Below are 17412 nucleotides of genomic sequence, written 5' to 3' on the forward strand. Positions count from 1 at the left end.
TCTGACTTGGTGAAAGAAATCAGCAAAAAAACAGGAAAACAAGTAAAGTTTAATAGGTCTGACTGTCAAAACGGGGAATTTATTTTCTGGAAAAAGGATTATGGACCAAATTTGTTGTGAAAAATAAGCCACATACCCAGAAGATGTAGATTTAATAAGAAGGTGGTTGTGCACCTTGTGTTTGAAGTGGAGGTGACCCGAATACAGAACTTTACCGTGCACACACACATGAGTGGCACAACAAAACAACTTTCAGATTAAAGTTGATCAAAAATAAGCTGCACTTAGAAACATATTCAATTCATGTTCCTCTCTATCCAGTCCAGAAAGCTGCCGACTGGAGTCTGAGCTGAGTGAGTCTGTCGGTTGTTTTCCTCGCAGCTGAAACTCTCCAACGCCAGCAGCTGCCACCCGGAGCGGCTGGAGGCTCGACCTGTGGGGGGGGGCACAGCTGGCAGGGTGGTGAGGCCCGGCACAGCACAGGGGCTTTGAGGACTGACCGGCCTCCTGACGCCACACAGTGTTCCCCCCCGAGCGGACTCCTCTTCACAGCGAGCCACGTCCCTCCACTCAACCAGCTCCGTCTGGCTCGGGGCAGCGAAGCGGCTCAGGTGCCTGTGGTTGTCCGGTGGGATCCACCTGGAGGTGTAGGCCTGCCGCACCGTCCCCTCCCCGCCGTGCATTGTGGGTAGACACACCGGCAGCACGCGCTCGCTGATCCGGGCCTTGTCTTTCAGCCTGAGCACGGCCACGCTGGCGTCTGGTGTGAAGGCAAAGTTTGGATGGATTAAAATATCTGAAACCTGGTGAGGAAAAAGAGAAAGAGGAATTAAAAAGTAGAATACTGGAGACAGTCAGATTCCCACATTTTTCAGTTTTGGAATAAGTGTTGAGATCAGATAATACGCATCAAGCTGTGCACTTGTTTTAAAACCCAAATCAAACACAGTTGGATCCCGGTGAAGCTTTAAGTGCACACGCCGATGCCGGAAGGATTTCTCCCTGTCACCATGTCAAAACAAAACCCTGTCCAGGGGATTATATTTATTTAATGAAGATTTCCTGCTTAATTCTTCATTGCATCTGCTGTTTGCTCAAGGGGAACTTTGTGAAATGATAAAAAATAGAACCAGTGTCAGTGGAAGACTTTAGGTGAAAACAATGTTGAGGCTTCGAGGTTAAAAGTAAAATAAATGTTGTTCAAATGGAATAAAATCCACAAGCAAGACAAACCTTTTACAATGAAAGTTAATTTCAGTAATTAACCCCTTACTGCCTGAATTAATTTCCAATTCTATAAAAAAATATTATTGGTGTTTTTGGCCTGTCATACAGATGCTAATTTAAGCGGAGATTGTTCATTTCAATATAGCATATACAATAGATATAAATTTAGGTATGAGGCAAATAGCAACATTAGGCATAATGAGGCATAACCTTAATTTAACAAGTTTTGGTATGTAGATTATTATATTGATGTTTTATCTTGAAATTGAATAACAACATATGTTTTCTGTACAATCATTGCCGTTCCATCATCACAGTATTTCAAATACAGCTTAATACCTCAAAATAACTTTGCTGCACAGTCCCAAGGGGCTAGTATATATTTTCCACTCCGACCACTAGATGGCGGCAGAGTGCTTCCAATACCTTCCTTGGTATGTGTAGTATTTGCACCATCAGGCACAATCGTCACCTCGGCGGCATTAAGACGGAATGGGGTTTGAAGCAAATTTGCGACATTTCTCTACAAGGGGTTAAATGCAAACATGTGAGAGTATTTCCCTCAGACATGTGGGCTGTGATCGACCGTGTGGTACCCTGAGCTGGTGCAGGCTTCTCGACTGAGCCCCGGACGCCCGGTGCTGCTGCTGCACGCCGATCACGACCTTCACGTGCGCGGGGTGAAGCGGCCGCCGCTCGTCCTGGTCCACCACGCACCGAGCTGCCACCAGGACGCTGCGCTGGGCGAGCAGAGCCCCGCTGCAGGCCAGGAGCCAGAAGGTGGACTCCTCCGAGGCCTCCCGGCCGCCGCTCGCTCCCTGGGACCTGTGGCCCCGGGCCGTCGGATCAGGGGGCGAGCGGACGTAGACGGCTGCGTGCCACGGCCACTGAGTCTCTGAGAGGTTCTGAGGACTGAAGGTGTCGAGTTTGCCACAAACTGTGGGAAAAAGCAACAATCAGAGAGGAAGAGGTGTCAAAAAGTAAAAGTAATATGTGAAGAATAAAGGTTTAGACATAATTCTGCTGGAGCAACAAGGACATTTGTCATAAATACTTAAAGGCCCTTCACACTCAGGTAAGTTACAGTGACTCAACATGTTTTATTAAACTTTCACATTGAATACACATTGACATTAGCTCATCCTTCTCTTCACAGTGTGACCTGCGGCTGCTCTCACCCGGCGAGCAGGAGACGTGGCGCCCGCTCCACCGGCCGCTCTTCAGGCAGCTGCGTCTGGAGCTCCCCGTGTGGCGGTAGAGGGGCGATGCACACCGGTACTCGATGCTCGTGTGTACTGAGTGAAAGCCACGAGGAAGCTCGTCCAATGAGACGTCATGTCTGTCCATAGGAGACAGTCGGTCCAGTGTCAGTGGGATGGAACCAGTGGACGACAGATGGTGGATGTTGAACCTGGATGAGAGCCGCTGGTTTGGAGTCTCTCTGTGGGAAAGAGCAGCAGCTGGTCTCAGTGGCTCCTCACGTGCATTTTACATTCTTCATGTAAAAATGATGTCATCACTGTGACGTTAACATCAACAACAAGATCAATGAAGGAAAATGTTTTTTAAAACTTCTCTTTACAAAGTCAATCATCAGTATAAAAGATGTACTTGAAGGTGAATTGATTGATTTGGTCTTGATGCAAATTAAGATATTTGTTGATTTAACCCCTTGTGGACGAATGTTGTGAATTTGCCTCAAACCCCATTCCGGTCTTAATGCTGCCGAGGTGACGATTGTGCCTGATGGTGCAAATACTACACATACCAAGGAAGGTATTGGAAGCATCTCTACCGCCATCTAGTGGTCGGAGTGGAAAATACATACTAGCCCCTTGGGACTGTGCAGCAAAGTTATTTTGAGGTATTAAGCTGTATTTGAAATACTGTTATGATGGAACAGCAATGATTGTACAGAAAACATATGTTGTTATTCAATTTCAAGCAAATGCAGCATCAATCTACATACCAGAGACTGGAAAATGTGTTAAATTAAGGTTATGTCCCATTATGCCTAATGTCGCTAACTTGCCACATACCTAAATTTATTATCTATTGTATATGCTATATTGAAATTAACAATCTCCAATTAATTTAGCATCTGTATGACAGGCAAAAACACAAATAATATTTTTTATTTAATTGGAAATTAATTCAGGCATTAAGGGGTTAATGGCATCTTTCATTTCCACTTCTCAGATTGAACATCTCTGTGTGTGTGGCTGCAGGGGGCGCTGCTGATCAGTCAAAGTTACATAGTGTTCCTTTAACAATGTTTAACAACAAGTACACAAAGCACATTGATATGAATGTTACCTTGATAACAGACGCGGCCTCACAACAGTTTGTCGCACAAGTTCCGACACTTTGGGCTCTCGACAGGCTGCAAATCAAAAGAGCCACTGTCGTTATATCAGAATCACTTCCACTGTTTCACTAACATGAATAAAAGGTGATCAGGAAGTAGAACTACACAACTGGAGTTTGTCTTTGTGATGAAGTGGAAACATCGTGTGTGTGTGTGTGTACCAGCGTGTGTGAGTTGTGTGTGAGTTGTCGACCTCCCGTGTGTTCTTGAAAACAACTAACCTCTCACACACTTCGGCGGCCTGCCACTCCAGGATCCATTAGAGAGACAGGTGCTCTGGTGGTTTCCACTCAGAACGAAGGAGTTCTTACAGAAGAACTCCATCGTCTCCGCCCCCCCGCCCCCTGCTGGGTCCTGAGCCGGCCTGTAGTAGCCGTTGAGCAATTTGGGTGGGGGGGCACACTGGACTCGGCTCGTTGGGCCTGTGGGAGCGATTAAGGAGAGATCAAGAGTTTCCCATCAAATGCACCATGTGGCTTTTAGTATCAGAGATGAAGTCCAGAGAAAACCTGGTGGAAGAAAGTACCTCTCACACACGTGGGGGCGCTGCCACTCCACAGGCCACCAGGCAGACAGCTCCTCTGCTGGGAGCCGAGGAGGGTGAAGGGTGGACGGCACTGGTAGTTCACAGACACAAGCTTCTGCTGGAGGCTGTAAACTGGCAGCCAGTATCCATTCACTGGTTCCTCTGGGGGTCCACAGCCTGGATCACCAGGGGCTGAAATAGAGGAGAAAACAAACCTACACTCAATCAACTGGTTCATTTTAATACATTTTATTAACATCAACAGTAAAAAACTGATAATGAAATTTTAAAATGAGACATGTAAAGATAATCCTTCACTATGGGGACATTAGATTGTGCAAATGTATTAAAACAATAGATTGTAAAAATAAAACTATCAGTAAAAGTAATCGAAGTACAATGTCAATATGAGTAAATATGAAAAAAAACAGATGATAAAACAAAAAAACATGTCTTCCACTCTGCAGTTATTTGCCGTAATGGGTTTGAATTATTGAAAATTTGATAAATACAAATTTATTGTTGTGTGTTTGGGATTGAAATGTTTACATTTTAATAAAATGACACTTTTCAATCAGTGTAATAGAAAAATTCCTCTAGTTTCTAAATCTTACAATGTGTCAAGATGCCCAAGGTAGATTTTCTCAGTAAAAATTGAAAAAATGTTTTAAGGGATATAAATAAATGATTAATTTGCAGCACTGGAGGTGGTTGAAGGTTTGAAAGTTCTTTTGCAAACTTTAACAAACCCTCTGCCTGAAGTCAGAAGGTGGATCTGGGATTTCACTTTTCAATTTGTTTGCAAAATCTTAGGGAGAAAAATGTAGGGATCAAATCCCACTTGTTTAGGGACTGGAACAAGTGGGGCTTTCATTTCAGAAACAGCTGGAAAAACACAGGTGCAGAGACATTTCTGACCAGAAGTTTATGCAGGGAAAATATAAAAAGGTTATTTCAACCTGACAGGATTTAACATTGAGAGAGAAATTGACCTCTTTTACTGCAGCACCTCTGAAAACCACCACCTTTTGGTTTGATCTTTTTTTACCTCCTCGTTTTTCAAAGGCCCCTTCTTTTCCCAAAGGGAAGAGGTTCTATGCTTAAAAAGAAAAATTCTTCTGTGACTTATTGATGTAAATCTTTCCAGAAATCTCCCAGAAAAAATGGCTGGACACCCTCTCGTGCAGTCACACGGTGATATGATTCGGTTTGGTGAGCGGCCGGGAGAGAGATGCCCATGAGGAGGAAACACACAGAATAAATGGGATGCAAGTTAGATGCATGAATTGCTGCAGAGAAACGGAGAGAGAGAGGTGAGTGTGATAAATCTGTGTCACCGACTGCCCGTCTCCCATCGCTGAACACACAGACACACACACACACAGACACACACACACACACACACACACACACACACACACACATATATAAAGAAAAAGTCCACAAGCAAATGTGCTGCATTTCCTAGGAGAGAGGTGCTGCACTATGCATGGGGGGGGGGGGGGGGGGGGGGGGGGGGGGATCATCATGTATTCATGATATCTGAAGTAGACACCTTCAGTATACAATGAAAAAGAATAAATCAGACTGGTTTGGAGTCCACAGAGGAAACCAGCTTCATACGCTGAATAAGACGACTCGGCCAAGACTGGGTGGACAAAATAAGAAGGAAAACCATATAAAGAAATATGTATTTATAATTCTAGTTCTAATTTTTCAATCTAACTGTCTTTTTTCACATCTTTCTCTCAGACTGTTTTAACTTTTTTATCCATACTTGTATTTTCTTAATTTGTCATGAACGTAAAGCACTTTGGATCAAGTCCTCTTATTTTTATCATGCTACATATATTAATCAATATAATCCCAAAACTTACTCATATCCATGCTGTTTCAATATACATACAAATGTTCCTTTATGCTCTGAAGCTTCCAGTTGTTGACAAATTGAGTGATTGAGATACTTTATTTGTGATCATATCTAGTCTGTGACATAATGATTCCCTGATATATATATATATATATATATATATATATATATATATATATTTATGTATACAGTATATACCAATCATATTAATAATAACAATTATACCTGCCTGAACTCTCCTGAAAAGTGAGAACAAATCCATCGAAGTTGTTGTAGCCATCTGAGGTGAACAGGATGTGCAGGAGGTTCCCGGAGCTTTTTATTGGTGGAGGCAGCCGATCCCCACAGAACCGGCCAATCACAGGGGAGCTCAGGTCGTGGCCGTCGCGCACCTCCACGTAGTCGTATCGACACGTGTGGTCGGACTCCAGACTGAGCAGAGAAAACCTGCAGCACAAACACACAGAGTTGTGTTATGGTGAGGTTATAATCTTTGTGTTGTTTTGGTTGTATCTTGCTTACAAACACACAAACCAACCAACAAACAAACAAACGCATGGGGGCTGGATCAGAACCTCATTGGCTGATGGTAGAAATTATCCCAGTCATTCATAAAGAACATGGCTCTCACTGTCACCGTCCCTGGTAAGTTTACAGTCAGACAACTTACTAATCATCACTTATCATGTGCAGGGACTCGGCCCTTCCCAGCATGCACCACACTCCCATGTTGGTCCCACTACTGCACTAACACTCTTTAGATCCCATGTCACTTCCTGTTACAGGTATTTACTCCTCTCTCTAATCTCAACACTTGCTTTCCAGTGAGATCCGATTATGCTGCTCATGTGCAACTTGCTGATTCGCTGTGTTTATGGTAAATATTTTCCCGACTGGAGCCAAAACGTGACCCCGAGGAATTCAGGAGGCCGAACGCAGACAGTGACTTCTTCTTCTGACTGCTTGACTCACTCTGGTGTCACCAGGGGCTCAGCAAGGCCTCTCAGAAACACGCTGGGCTTTTCAGATTAACTACATACTCTCTCTCTCTCTCTCTCTCTCTCTCTCTCTCTCTCTCTCTCTCTCTCTGTGCTGTGGAGCAGTGGCGTTCACCTGAGCTCGATGCTTCTGCCCCTCTGCACTTGCACCCTCCACTCACACCGGGCGTTTGTCGGGTAACTCTCCAGGGCCACGAGCCCCTGAGCTCGCTGGAGGACGCCTCCACATGCTGCAAGACAAAAAAAGACAAAAGTAAATTCATATTCTCACAGGGGAAATGTGTTTATAATGTGGCAGGTGGTGACATGATGGGAAAACAACCACCTAATCCACAAACCATGATTATTGACTATTGAGGTAATTAAGCAAAAACAAGATAAGGGAAATGCTCGAAGTGGATTTCTATCAATTACTAATTAGTGTTTAAGGTTTTATTTGGAATTTAAAAAGAATACACAAAGGTTTTCCTCCTTTAGCAAATCATCAGTTAATGAATCAGCCAATTTGATTAATCATCTTTATCAGTTTGACAGTGAGACAACACAGAGGTTGCTCAACTTGCTCAGGACAACAATGGCTCCTCTCTTGAGTGACGTCTTTACCACCAGAGCAAAGTTTCACAGTGAAAAGCAGGAGTGGCAACGAGCTCCACCTGTTTGTAAGAATCTATTATTAAACCATGAGCTTCACCAGCCCACACTTTATTCAAATCATTTAACTGCAGCAGCTTCGGTAACATTATGCTGATGATTATGTTTATTAAAAGAAAAAATTAGATACTACTCAAAATAAGGACGCTGTCGCCCCCAAGTGCTCATGTGGTGTATTACAAATGTGTAGTTGAAGTTTATAAAGGGTGACGCCACAGATTTGATAAAGATTACATCCCCTAAAATAACGTGTATATTTGTACATTATATATTATGATAAATATTGAAGAAATTTATCTTAAGTGAAGGATTATAAGTTTAGACTTGTAAATATTAAAATAAATGTCTAAATATACCTGCTGGAAATTATAAATTAAGATTGTAAAACTTTGAAAAACATTGAGACATTTTAATTTGTCGAATATATGTCGCAGTGACAGGCCACACTCACTTGTCAGAAGATGCATTTAAATTAAAAAATGTCATATGTTCACTAATCATATTGACACCAAACTGGCAAAAGCAGTGTCTGCCCCATGTGATCAATGATCAAACATCATGGATTAAGATCTAGACTATAGCAAGATAGGAGCTTACAGCGACTCACTTTTACAGGCCCCCCCGCTCCAGCCTTGGCGACACTCGGTGCAAAACTTCCCATCGACAAAGAAATCGTCGTTGGCCCTCCAGGTCCCGTTGTGGCAGGTTTTGCAGTTCTCGAACAGGCTGCAGCCTCACGGGGTCAAAGGGCACAAAGAGGACGACGGTAACGATTTCAGGGCATCGAACCAACAACACTTTGCACGAGCTGGAGTGAGGCAGTACCTGGGTGGATGATACAGGGGTCACACTGATCCAGAGCGTTGCGGCAGCAGGGGACGGTGTAACCCACCCTCGACCCTTTGGAGGGGCACCGGCACTGGATCAGCTGGTACTCACAACACGGACGACACATGACGCTCCACTCGGCGCTCGGGCAGGTGTCCCCTGTGGGAGCTGTGGGAACCAGACCAAAGACCGTTGGATCAAACTTAACAGGAAACATCTGACCTGTAAGTAATTGGTCGTGAGCTCGGGGCCCCCCGGGGCAGTTCCCTGCTTTGCTGTTACTACGCCCCTGGTTCAGATGAGGCCACAGCTTATTGTCATCGTCCCATGTTTAATACAACCCATCAATATCTATGGATTTCTGTGTTAAGTGTAAATAGCAAAGCCTCCCAGATATTGAACCCTGGTTAATACATCTGATATCTACATTTATTATTTAGGGTTGAACGAAGGTTGAAGCAGGAGAAGACACGTGTTGTCCTGATTTCAGTCTGTAGCACGAACTGAGAAGAAATGACTCATCATCAGGAAATACCTCCACAGTGAGTCAGCACGTCAGGAAAACAGGACTTTTCTGTAAAAGTCAGCAGAATTCTAACAAAATAAGAAGGAAATTCATACAAAGTTGTGTAAAGTAAGAACAACATTTGATCAAAGCTGCGATCAGTGCCTTTCTACTCACCACGTGGCCAAGCTGTGACACACAAACAGATATTTAAGAGGAGGCAGAGGAGCTCCGGGGCCACGTTCATCTTCCTCGTGAGGAACGGGAACATCTCAGCTGCAGCACACGTCCAACGAGGTTCAGAGAGAGAAGCTCCAGCTCCGGGTCAGATCATCCTCTCTGCTCAGAACACTGAATTCTTCCATCTCGGCAGAATGGACAGAAATCCTTAACCCATTCCTCCCGAGAGGTTTTCACTTGCTTTGAGAGTGTTCGACCTCCCAATCAGTGCTCCATCTGCAACTGGTTCCACTCTCTCTGCTCCCGTTATGAGCTCAGCCTGATCAGAGCCCACTGTGACTAACTGGGGGGGGGGGGGGGGGGGGGACACTCGCTGGCAAAGTGAGTGGAAAGAGCATTTGAGGGGAAATGAAGACAAGCTAATGAGAAAAGCAGTGATGAAGAAAGTCCAGAGGAAAAATATAAAGTCTGTCAGTTCAGGGAGAGGATTCAAGGAAACAGGTTGTTTTTTTTCTTGGAAGCTGCAGAAGCTTCTTCTTGTTCCAAACATTCAAAGTCATTAGAAATATAAACATGCACTGCACATGCACGAGGACAAACAAGTTTACTGATGTGTCATCCCCCACCAGCTGTCAGACGCCCGACATGACGGCGTCGCAGCTTCTTTGTAGACAAATACCAGATGTTTCCTGTAATGACCAACATCACAATGTGTATGATGTCAGTCTCTGTACCAGGGACCAGGGCTGCTTCTCCATTACCTAAGACATTATGTTACCTGGAAGATTCTGTGTTTTCATATCAGTTCTCATCTTCTGCATTACAGCAGGTTGCAGACGGAGAGATGAGACTTCAACTGCTCTTTAGAAAGACTTTTATCTTTTCTTTTGTTCTTGCAAGACAGGATTGAGACTTTATGGCTTCGGCTCTGTTCTTCATTGTTTTATGATCGTTCACAGAAATGCAACTCAGGTACCTTTGACACAAATTGCTTATGGGTGTGAGCAGTTGCTTTTGTCTGTCTGTCAGCTCTGTGATCCGCTGACAACCTGTTTGACGACCTATGTGAACATTAACTTTGCTCCATTGTCAGCTGAGCTGTGCTGCAGCCTGCTGTTGGATCAAAGGATAAGCGATATCCATGACAGACGGAGGGAGGACGTAGATCTCACACTGAATTGCATCAGTGAAAACCACAAAGTGTTCTAAAAAACATGTAGGACCGAGTTCAGGAGGAACAGGGAAACACCATTGATCGTATATGAAGATGGAAGACATGACTGCTCCCTAAAGGTGAAGCCAAAGCCTCTTGATCGCCACCTGGTGGCTGGTGGCAGTATAAAAGGTCCTAAATCCCTCAAAACAATTTAAAAAAAAATCTCAAAGATAGTTCCTGTAGTTTGAGGTACTTCTTCTCTCACTGATGTATTCAGGTGTTTACTTTCACACGTATAATGGATTTAATTACTTATTTGATGGTATAAAGACAAAGGGTGAGATGTTAAGTGTCTTTCAGCTCATTGCTGTTTTACAACTTGCAGCTTTGCTCTTCTGGTTCAGTCCCAGTTTGATGAGATGGCTGCTCAGGATATTTAACCACTTAGAACATGATTTTACAACATAACACATAATATAAAATGTTCCTGCACACAAGATAAAACTATGGACACTGAAAACGTGATGATAATAAACTAAGGGAATTCATCACAACCACACATACAGAAACACGAGTGGGTTCCTTTTGATTCTTGAAACCTCACATTGAGATCCTCCTTAAATGAGGCCCCAGTAGATAAAGGACAGATACTAAGATCTGCAGCAGCCACACAAACTTTGCAAACCTTTGTAGAAAACAAGCAATTAAACATTTGCTTTATTCATATTTGCGACAACTACTAAATTTATAGCCCAACGCAAAAATCGTTGACATGATTGTTACATTATTGTTCAAAATTAACGGCAATTTGAATGTTCAACATCCCTTTGATTAAAAATATGACAATCTGAATTAAATAGTTATATTTTAAACGTGATACCAAGTAAATATTTTCTCCCCTCCCGCTGAATAAAAAAAACGTCATAATTTCCTTTTTCCATTTTTCTCTTTTAAAAAAATATTTAAAAGAGGCCTCAAATGAATATGAGGGTTTAATTTAATATGTACAAATACAAATTACACCTCGAGTGAAGGTGTATGCAAGAAAAGAAGACCCACAAAACCCACTCTGATTCCACGAAGGAAAAGTATCACATCCTTTCACATTATTGCACCACATGGAGAAATGCTACACGCTCCTCAGCCGGCGGTCAAACCCCGACCCCATCGTCCTCCTCTGGAAGCAGCTTTTCTTTGGTTGAGTCCTGAGGCTCTTTGTGGGGGGTGCTCTTCATTTCTCGACTTTTCACGATAGTGTAGGCCGACGAGCCGCCGAGAACCATCATGTTACTGGTCCACCACAGCAGGCTTTTAGTGGACGAGTAATACACCACTGCGATGACAGTCTGCGCGCAGGCTTTCGCCGTCCCCGACACGTTGTGTGTGAGCGGACTGGTGAACTTGATCTGGAGACCCGTGACGTAGCCGATGCCGAAACCGAACACTCCTCCGAGGATCATCATGCCCCAGAAGCCCGTGTCGAAGATACGGGTGAAGCTGTAGATGCGCCCGAACTCTCCGAAGACGAGCATGAGCGGCAGGAAGAGGATGCAGGCGTTGATGTTGTTGTAGTAGGACAGTTTCCAGATGTTACCGTCCACGCATGGCATCACCTTCTTGGTGTAGATGGCATTGAGGCTGACACAGGCGCTGGCAACGACCCCGAAGAAAATCCCCGACAAGGAGAGGGACCCTGCTACACCTTCCTGGTCCACACCGAGCCAGAATCCACCTGAGAAGACACACACACAGGATATCAGAGACATCGGTACACAATAAAGCTTTTACATAACTTGAGTCATACAAATTATAAACTTTAATTTGGATTAATTGTAATTTTCAAGCATAAATTGAATTATTGATCAAACTAGAGCTGCGAAAATTCTTTGTTTCCTCTTTGTGAAAAAATATAATAATTTAATAGTTCCTCTCAGGTACTGGGAAGTTAACTTTTCCTGAAGCTTAAGTTTGTGTCACATCCTATAAAATGATAAAGTTTGCCGGATCTGCTGGACAGGAGACGTAAAGTGTAGGTTTACATATCAGCACTCATCTTGGGTCATATTTCCAAACATATACTTTCTGAGATGGCAACGTATCAGACACGGTTCATGTTGTGTTGACATAAAATGAACCATGAGTCAACAATGACTCAACGCAACATCAAATATAACTGCAACAATGGTAAATGTTGGACTGATAGGACTATGAAAATATTAGCCGTTTAAAGAGATAGAAACTTAAATGAATATGTGTGACTTTATTCTGGTAAAAGTACAACTTTATTCTAGTAAAACCACAACTTTATTCTGGTTAAACCAAGACTTAACTATAATAAAACCACAACCCTGTTTTGTTGTGATGACGCCTGAGGTGAATCGAACTTAAGATCTGTAACATTGGCAGGTTTTAGGTTCCGTCCCTGACCCGGTTGAGGATGACATATCAGATCATGACCCAGTTTACGACATATCAGATCCTCACCCAGATGAGGACATATCAGATCCTCACCCAGTTTACGACATATCAGATCCTCAACCCAGTTGAGGACATATCAGATCCTCAACCAGATGAGGACATATTAGATCCTGACCCAGATGAAGACATATCAGATCCTCAACCAGCTGAGGACATATCAGATCCTCAACCAGATGAGGACATATCAGATCCTCAACCCAGTTGAGGACATATCAGATCCTCAACCCAGTTGAGGACATATCAGATCCTCATCCAGTTGAGGACATATCAGATCCTCAACCAGATGAGGACATATCAGATCCTCAACCAGATGAGGACATATTAGATCCTGACCCAGATGAGGACATATCAGATCCTCACCCCAGATGAAGACATATCAGATCCTCAACCAGCTGAGGACATATCAGATCCTCAGCCAGATGAGGACATATCAGATCCTGACCCAGATGAAGACATATCAGATCCTCAACCAGATCAGGACATATTAGATCCTGACCCAGATGAGGACATATCAGATCCTCAGCCAGATGAGGACATATCAGATCCTCAGCCAGATGAGGACATATCAGATCCTCAACCAGTTGAGGACATATCAGATCCTCAACCAGATGAGGACATATCAGATCCTGACCCAGATGAAGACATATCAGATCCTCAACCAGATCAGGACATATTAGATCCTGACCCAGATGAGGACATATCAGATCCTCAGCCAGATGAGGACATATCAGATCCTCAGCCAGATGAGGACATATCAGATCCTCAGCCAGATGAGGACATATCAGATCCTCAACCAGATGAGGACATATCAGATCCTCACCCAGATGAGGACATATCAGATCCTCATCCAGTTGAGGACATATCAGATCCTCACCCAGATGAGGACATATCAGATCCTCACCCAGATGAGGACATATCAGATCCTCACCCAGTTGAGGACATATCAGATCCTCACCCCAGATGAAGACATATCAGATCCTCAACCAGCTGAGGACATATCAGATCCTCACCCCAGATGAGGACATATCAGATCCTCACCCCAGATGAGGACATATCAGATCCTCAGCCAGATGAGGACATATCAGATCCTGACCCAGATGAAGACATATCAGATCCTCACCCCAGATGAGGACACATCAGACACTCACATCTACCTTCAGGGACATCACAGTGTTATAAACAACCGACGGGACGTACCCAAGATGACGCCGCAGCAAATGACGGCTTGCAGGGACGTGGTCTGCTTCAGGATCACGTAGGACAGCAGCACGTTGAACACCGTGGTGAGGGAGCGACCCACCGTGTAGAAGGCCACGCCGACGTGCTTCAGGCACAGGTTGTTGAAGGTGATCATGCTGATGAAGACCACGGACAGGGGCAGCACCTCCCGGGCCGTCTTCAGGTCGAAGCGCACCGGCGGGAAGTCGATGAGCCACGGGCACAGTTTGGCCAGGACCTGCATGAAGCAGCACAGCACCACGGACACCGAGCACTGGAAGAACGTGACGAACAGCGGCGCGTCCAGCTCCTTGTTGTCCAGCAGGAAGTTGTTGAGGAACACCAGGGTGATGGAGATGAACCAGTACAGAGCCACCACCGCCGCGATCCGCAGCGCCTGGTACAGGTAGGTCTCCTCCCGGCCGCCCGGCTCCGACTCCCCGGAGCCCCACAGCGCCATCTTCAAGATGCTGAACCGCTTCATGTGAGTCCTGTTCATGGCGACACGGAGCGGGAACGTCCGGCCGGAGTTAGAGTAGCGGAGCATTTACATTTAGCTGCTGAAGCTAAGTGCTAACAGGGAACTTCATGGTCATGACTTCCGGCTGGGGCAACAACAACTCACACTTCCGGTGGGATATACTTCAGAATAAAAGCCCCCCACCACCTCGCGTACTAATTCAAAACAACTGCTTTAAATTTGAAGGCCCAAATATAGAGCACGTCAGGGTATCAAGTAAAAAACAAGAAAGAAAACTACGATGATATCAGTGCAGTATACAAAGTTTGTTTTTGATTGAATATTAGGAGGAACAAATGCTAATTTTACAACAATAAAGTCGTGATTAACCAAGAATAGTGATAAAGACAACTTGTTTATAGGAGATAGGCAGCAAGGAGAACCCATGCTCGCAGACGTCCACTTTATTCTTCTACGAGTACAACTTCATTCTGGTACAAGTACGACTTTATTCTTGTACAAGTACCACTTGTATATTTTAATATACAAAAAATTAAGCAAAAGCAAAACAACAAGCCTCATGATGAAGGAGCATGTGGAATAAAATGCTATACATTTTGGATTCAAGTTTTACACTGCACCGAGCCACATGTTTACATTTTGTCTCATAACACACGACTTTTCACTGAATGAGTCACTAAATGTTTTATTTTGACGGCAGGTGCCCCAACCAGAAATCGTGAGCGAGACAACTTCCGCATCTGAACTAACTCTCTATATTAATTCAAAGACACAGGCTCCTCATAATAACACATTTATCGTTCTAATTTCTGCACTTTTCTTTACAAATAATAATTCCAGGTTGTTATTTTTGAAACTAGTTTACTCATCCATCCATTTCCTCTCTGCTCCATCTAAAAGGTGCACTGAAGCATTTACCCTCTCATCCAATTACCAACCAGATATATAACCTGCTGAAGAGTTAATCACGTTTATATTTGCATGTTTTCTCGGATTCAATGCTGTGATATTTAGACAAATGTCTCCATACCTTCAGCTGTCCCGGATTCGTCTGTACGTGATGCCCAGCCGGAGGAATCTTCAACGAGGAAGTGCGTGTGCTGGTGCTGCTCCTCCCACGAGGCGACAGGACAGGTGGAGCAGGAACAACCACAATATCCTGTTGAACCAACACCTCCTGCCACGTCAGGGGACAATACTAGGGATCTGAGGGAGGATTAAAATGAATTAAATGGAATCATTGACAGTGAAGTTCATTATTTACCTAAGTGCTGGTTTCCATGTGGGTTGATGTGTGCAAAGGCATGAGGGGGATTTTAATGTATTGGGATCTGTTGGTTTTAAATCAGAGCATCCCACCCTAAAGATAGGAAATCCTTATTGATTTGAGAATTCTACAGGTCACCAAGGAAGAGGATATGAATGATGAATGCTGTCATCAGTCAGCAGAGGATTGAACAGGAAAATCAATGAATGATATAAGATTCGACCGGATGCAGGAGTCGTGACGTATCTTTGTGGTATTTTAAAGCAACGTGCAATCAAACAAATTAAGGTTATTATTCGAATTAATATAATAAATTATTCTACATGAGAGACTTTTCTTCCAGTTGTCATTCATGTCTGATTCCCCGTCACTGACTTTAAATCATGTGTGTGTGTGTTGTAGAAGGGAAAAGCACATTGTGAGTCTCATGCTGTGTGTTGTGCAAAGGCAGCAACAGGTATTTATGGGTTTTTTATCCACCCCGCCTGTACTACTGCCTCCGGACAGGAGGTGGCAGTAAAACATCAGAAATGTTAACTGTGTCTGTAGAAACTCAGGTGTGCACACACACACACACACACACACACACACACACACACACACAAACACACACACACACACAAACACACACACACACACACACACACACACACATGCACACAAACAACTAGACAACAAGTACTTGCATAGTGATGTCGACCTGTTTTACACTATAAGTTAAATGAAGCAACATATAGTGTAAAACAGTTTCTACATTTGAATAGCCTCAAACACCACATCAAGATACACCTGATGAGAGAAGTGTTAAGCCTGTTCGTTTATCCTAAATATGAGAAGATGAGCCGAACTCGGTTTGTTCAATCAAGTATTTATTTAGAAAGCAATGAAAGGTAACAATCAGCAAAGCAATGGGCATCCAACAAGTCCCATCAGAACACGAGACCCATCAGAACGCATCAAACAGCCGGCGCCTGTCTATTTTATAACAGTAGATCTTGGTTCTTCCTCCTCAGGCGTAGCTCCTCCTTCTTGGCTTTGGAATGAGGAAGTGACAAGTCTCAAAATATTCATCTCTTGACCAGCCTTGACACAGCTGATGGCATGTGGGCCAACGGTGTTGACAATTGGAGAGAAGATTATTGTGTTCTTGCTATATCAAAACAATGTTCTGTTTGTACAGACATTCAAAACAATTTAACCAAAACAACGAAACAGCATTGTGACGCAGACACATTCTAATTTTCAAGATTAAACACTTGGAAGGAAAGGGTTATTATTAATCATTTGCGTGAAGGCCTTATCTGGCTCAAACTACTTCTATCTTTATTCATTTAGAGTTGAGTTAGACACAGACTATAGCTAAAATATTGAAATCCTAACAGAAGCCTACAGTTATACTTGCTGTACTTTTTATTTGATGTACTCTAAGTACGCCCAAGTTTACAATAGATATCAAGACACTTTTAATGTCTCTACAAGCTCTACAACACCTTATTTTCTTAATTCTATAGAAGTGGCTGCAAAATCATAAAAACCTCCACCCACCCAGGTGCAGCTGCTGACTGCCTAAAACCCATTTCATGTGGGATTTAGTTGTACTGATTCCCGTTATACTTTCTGAATATCTGAGTGTGTGCTCTGCGTTTCATCTGCACTCAT

General features: G+C 43.6%; 2 protein-coding genes across 3 annotated transcripts; both read right to left on the reverse strand.

Moving 5' to 3' along the window:
- Window positions 1–296: 296 nt before the first annotated feature.
- Window positions 297–9428, reverse strand: LOC128441933 (inactive serine protease PAMR1). Its single transcript, XM_053424067.1, has 11 exons — window positions 9151–9428; window positions 8439–8636; window positions 8248–8373; window positions 7105–7219; window positions 6221–6438; window positions 4122–4313; window positions 3817–4017; window positions 3553–3610; window positions 2406–2668; window positions 1824–2164; window positions 297–803 (listed from the first exon to the last, which is right to left on the reverse strand). Exons 1-11 carry the CDS (start codon window positions 9242–9244, stop codon window positions 297–299), a joined length of 2313 nt encoding a protein of 770 aa, XP_053280042.1. The 5' UTR covers window positions 9245–9428.
- Window positions 9429–10995: 1567 nt separating this feature from the next.
- slc35c1 (solute carrier family 35 member C1) lies at window positions 10996–15670 on the reverse strand. 2 transcript variants are annotated; one of them, XM_053426470.1, is made up of 3 exons: window positions 15517–15670; window positions 13985–14496; window positions 10996–12041 (listed from the first exon to the last, which is right to left on the reverse strand). In XM_053426470.1, exons 2-3 carry the CDS (start codon window positions 14487–14489, stop codon window positions 11461–11463), a joined length of 1086 nt encoding a protein of 361 aa, XP_053282445.1. In that variant the 5' UTR covers window positions 14490–14496; window positions 15517–15670; the 3' UTR covers window positions 10996–11460. The 2 variants fall into 2 exon arrangements, with proteins under 2 accessions (XP_053282445.1, XP_053282436.1); XM_053426461.1 differs by lacking the exon at window positions 15517–15670 and having other exon boundaries at window positions 13985–14988.
- Between the last annotated feature and the right edge of the window lie 1742 nt (window positions 15671–17412).

The sequence above is a fragment of the Pleuronectes platessa genome, chromosome 1 (assembly GCF_947347685.1).
Source record: "Pleuronectes platessa chromosome 1, fPlePla1.1, whole genome shotgun sequence".
NCBI classification, from domain to species: Eukaryota; Metazoa; Chordata; class Actinopteri; order Pleuronectiformes; family Pleuronectidae; genus Pleuronectes; species Pleuronectes platessa.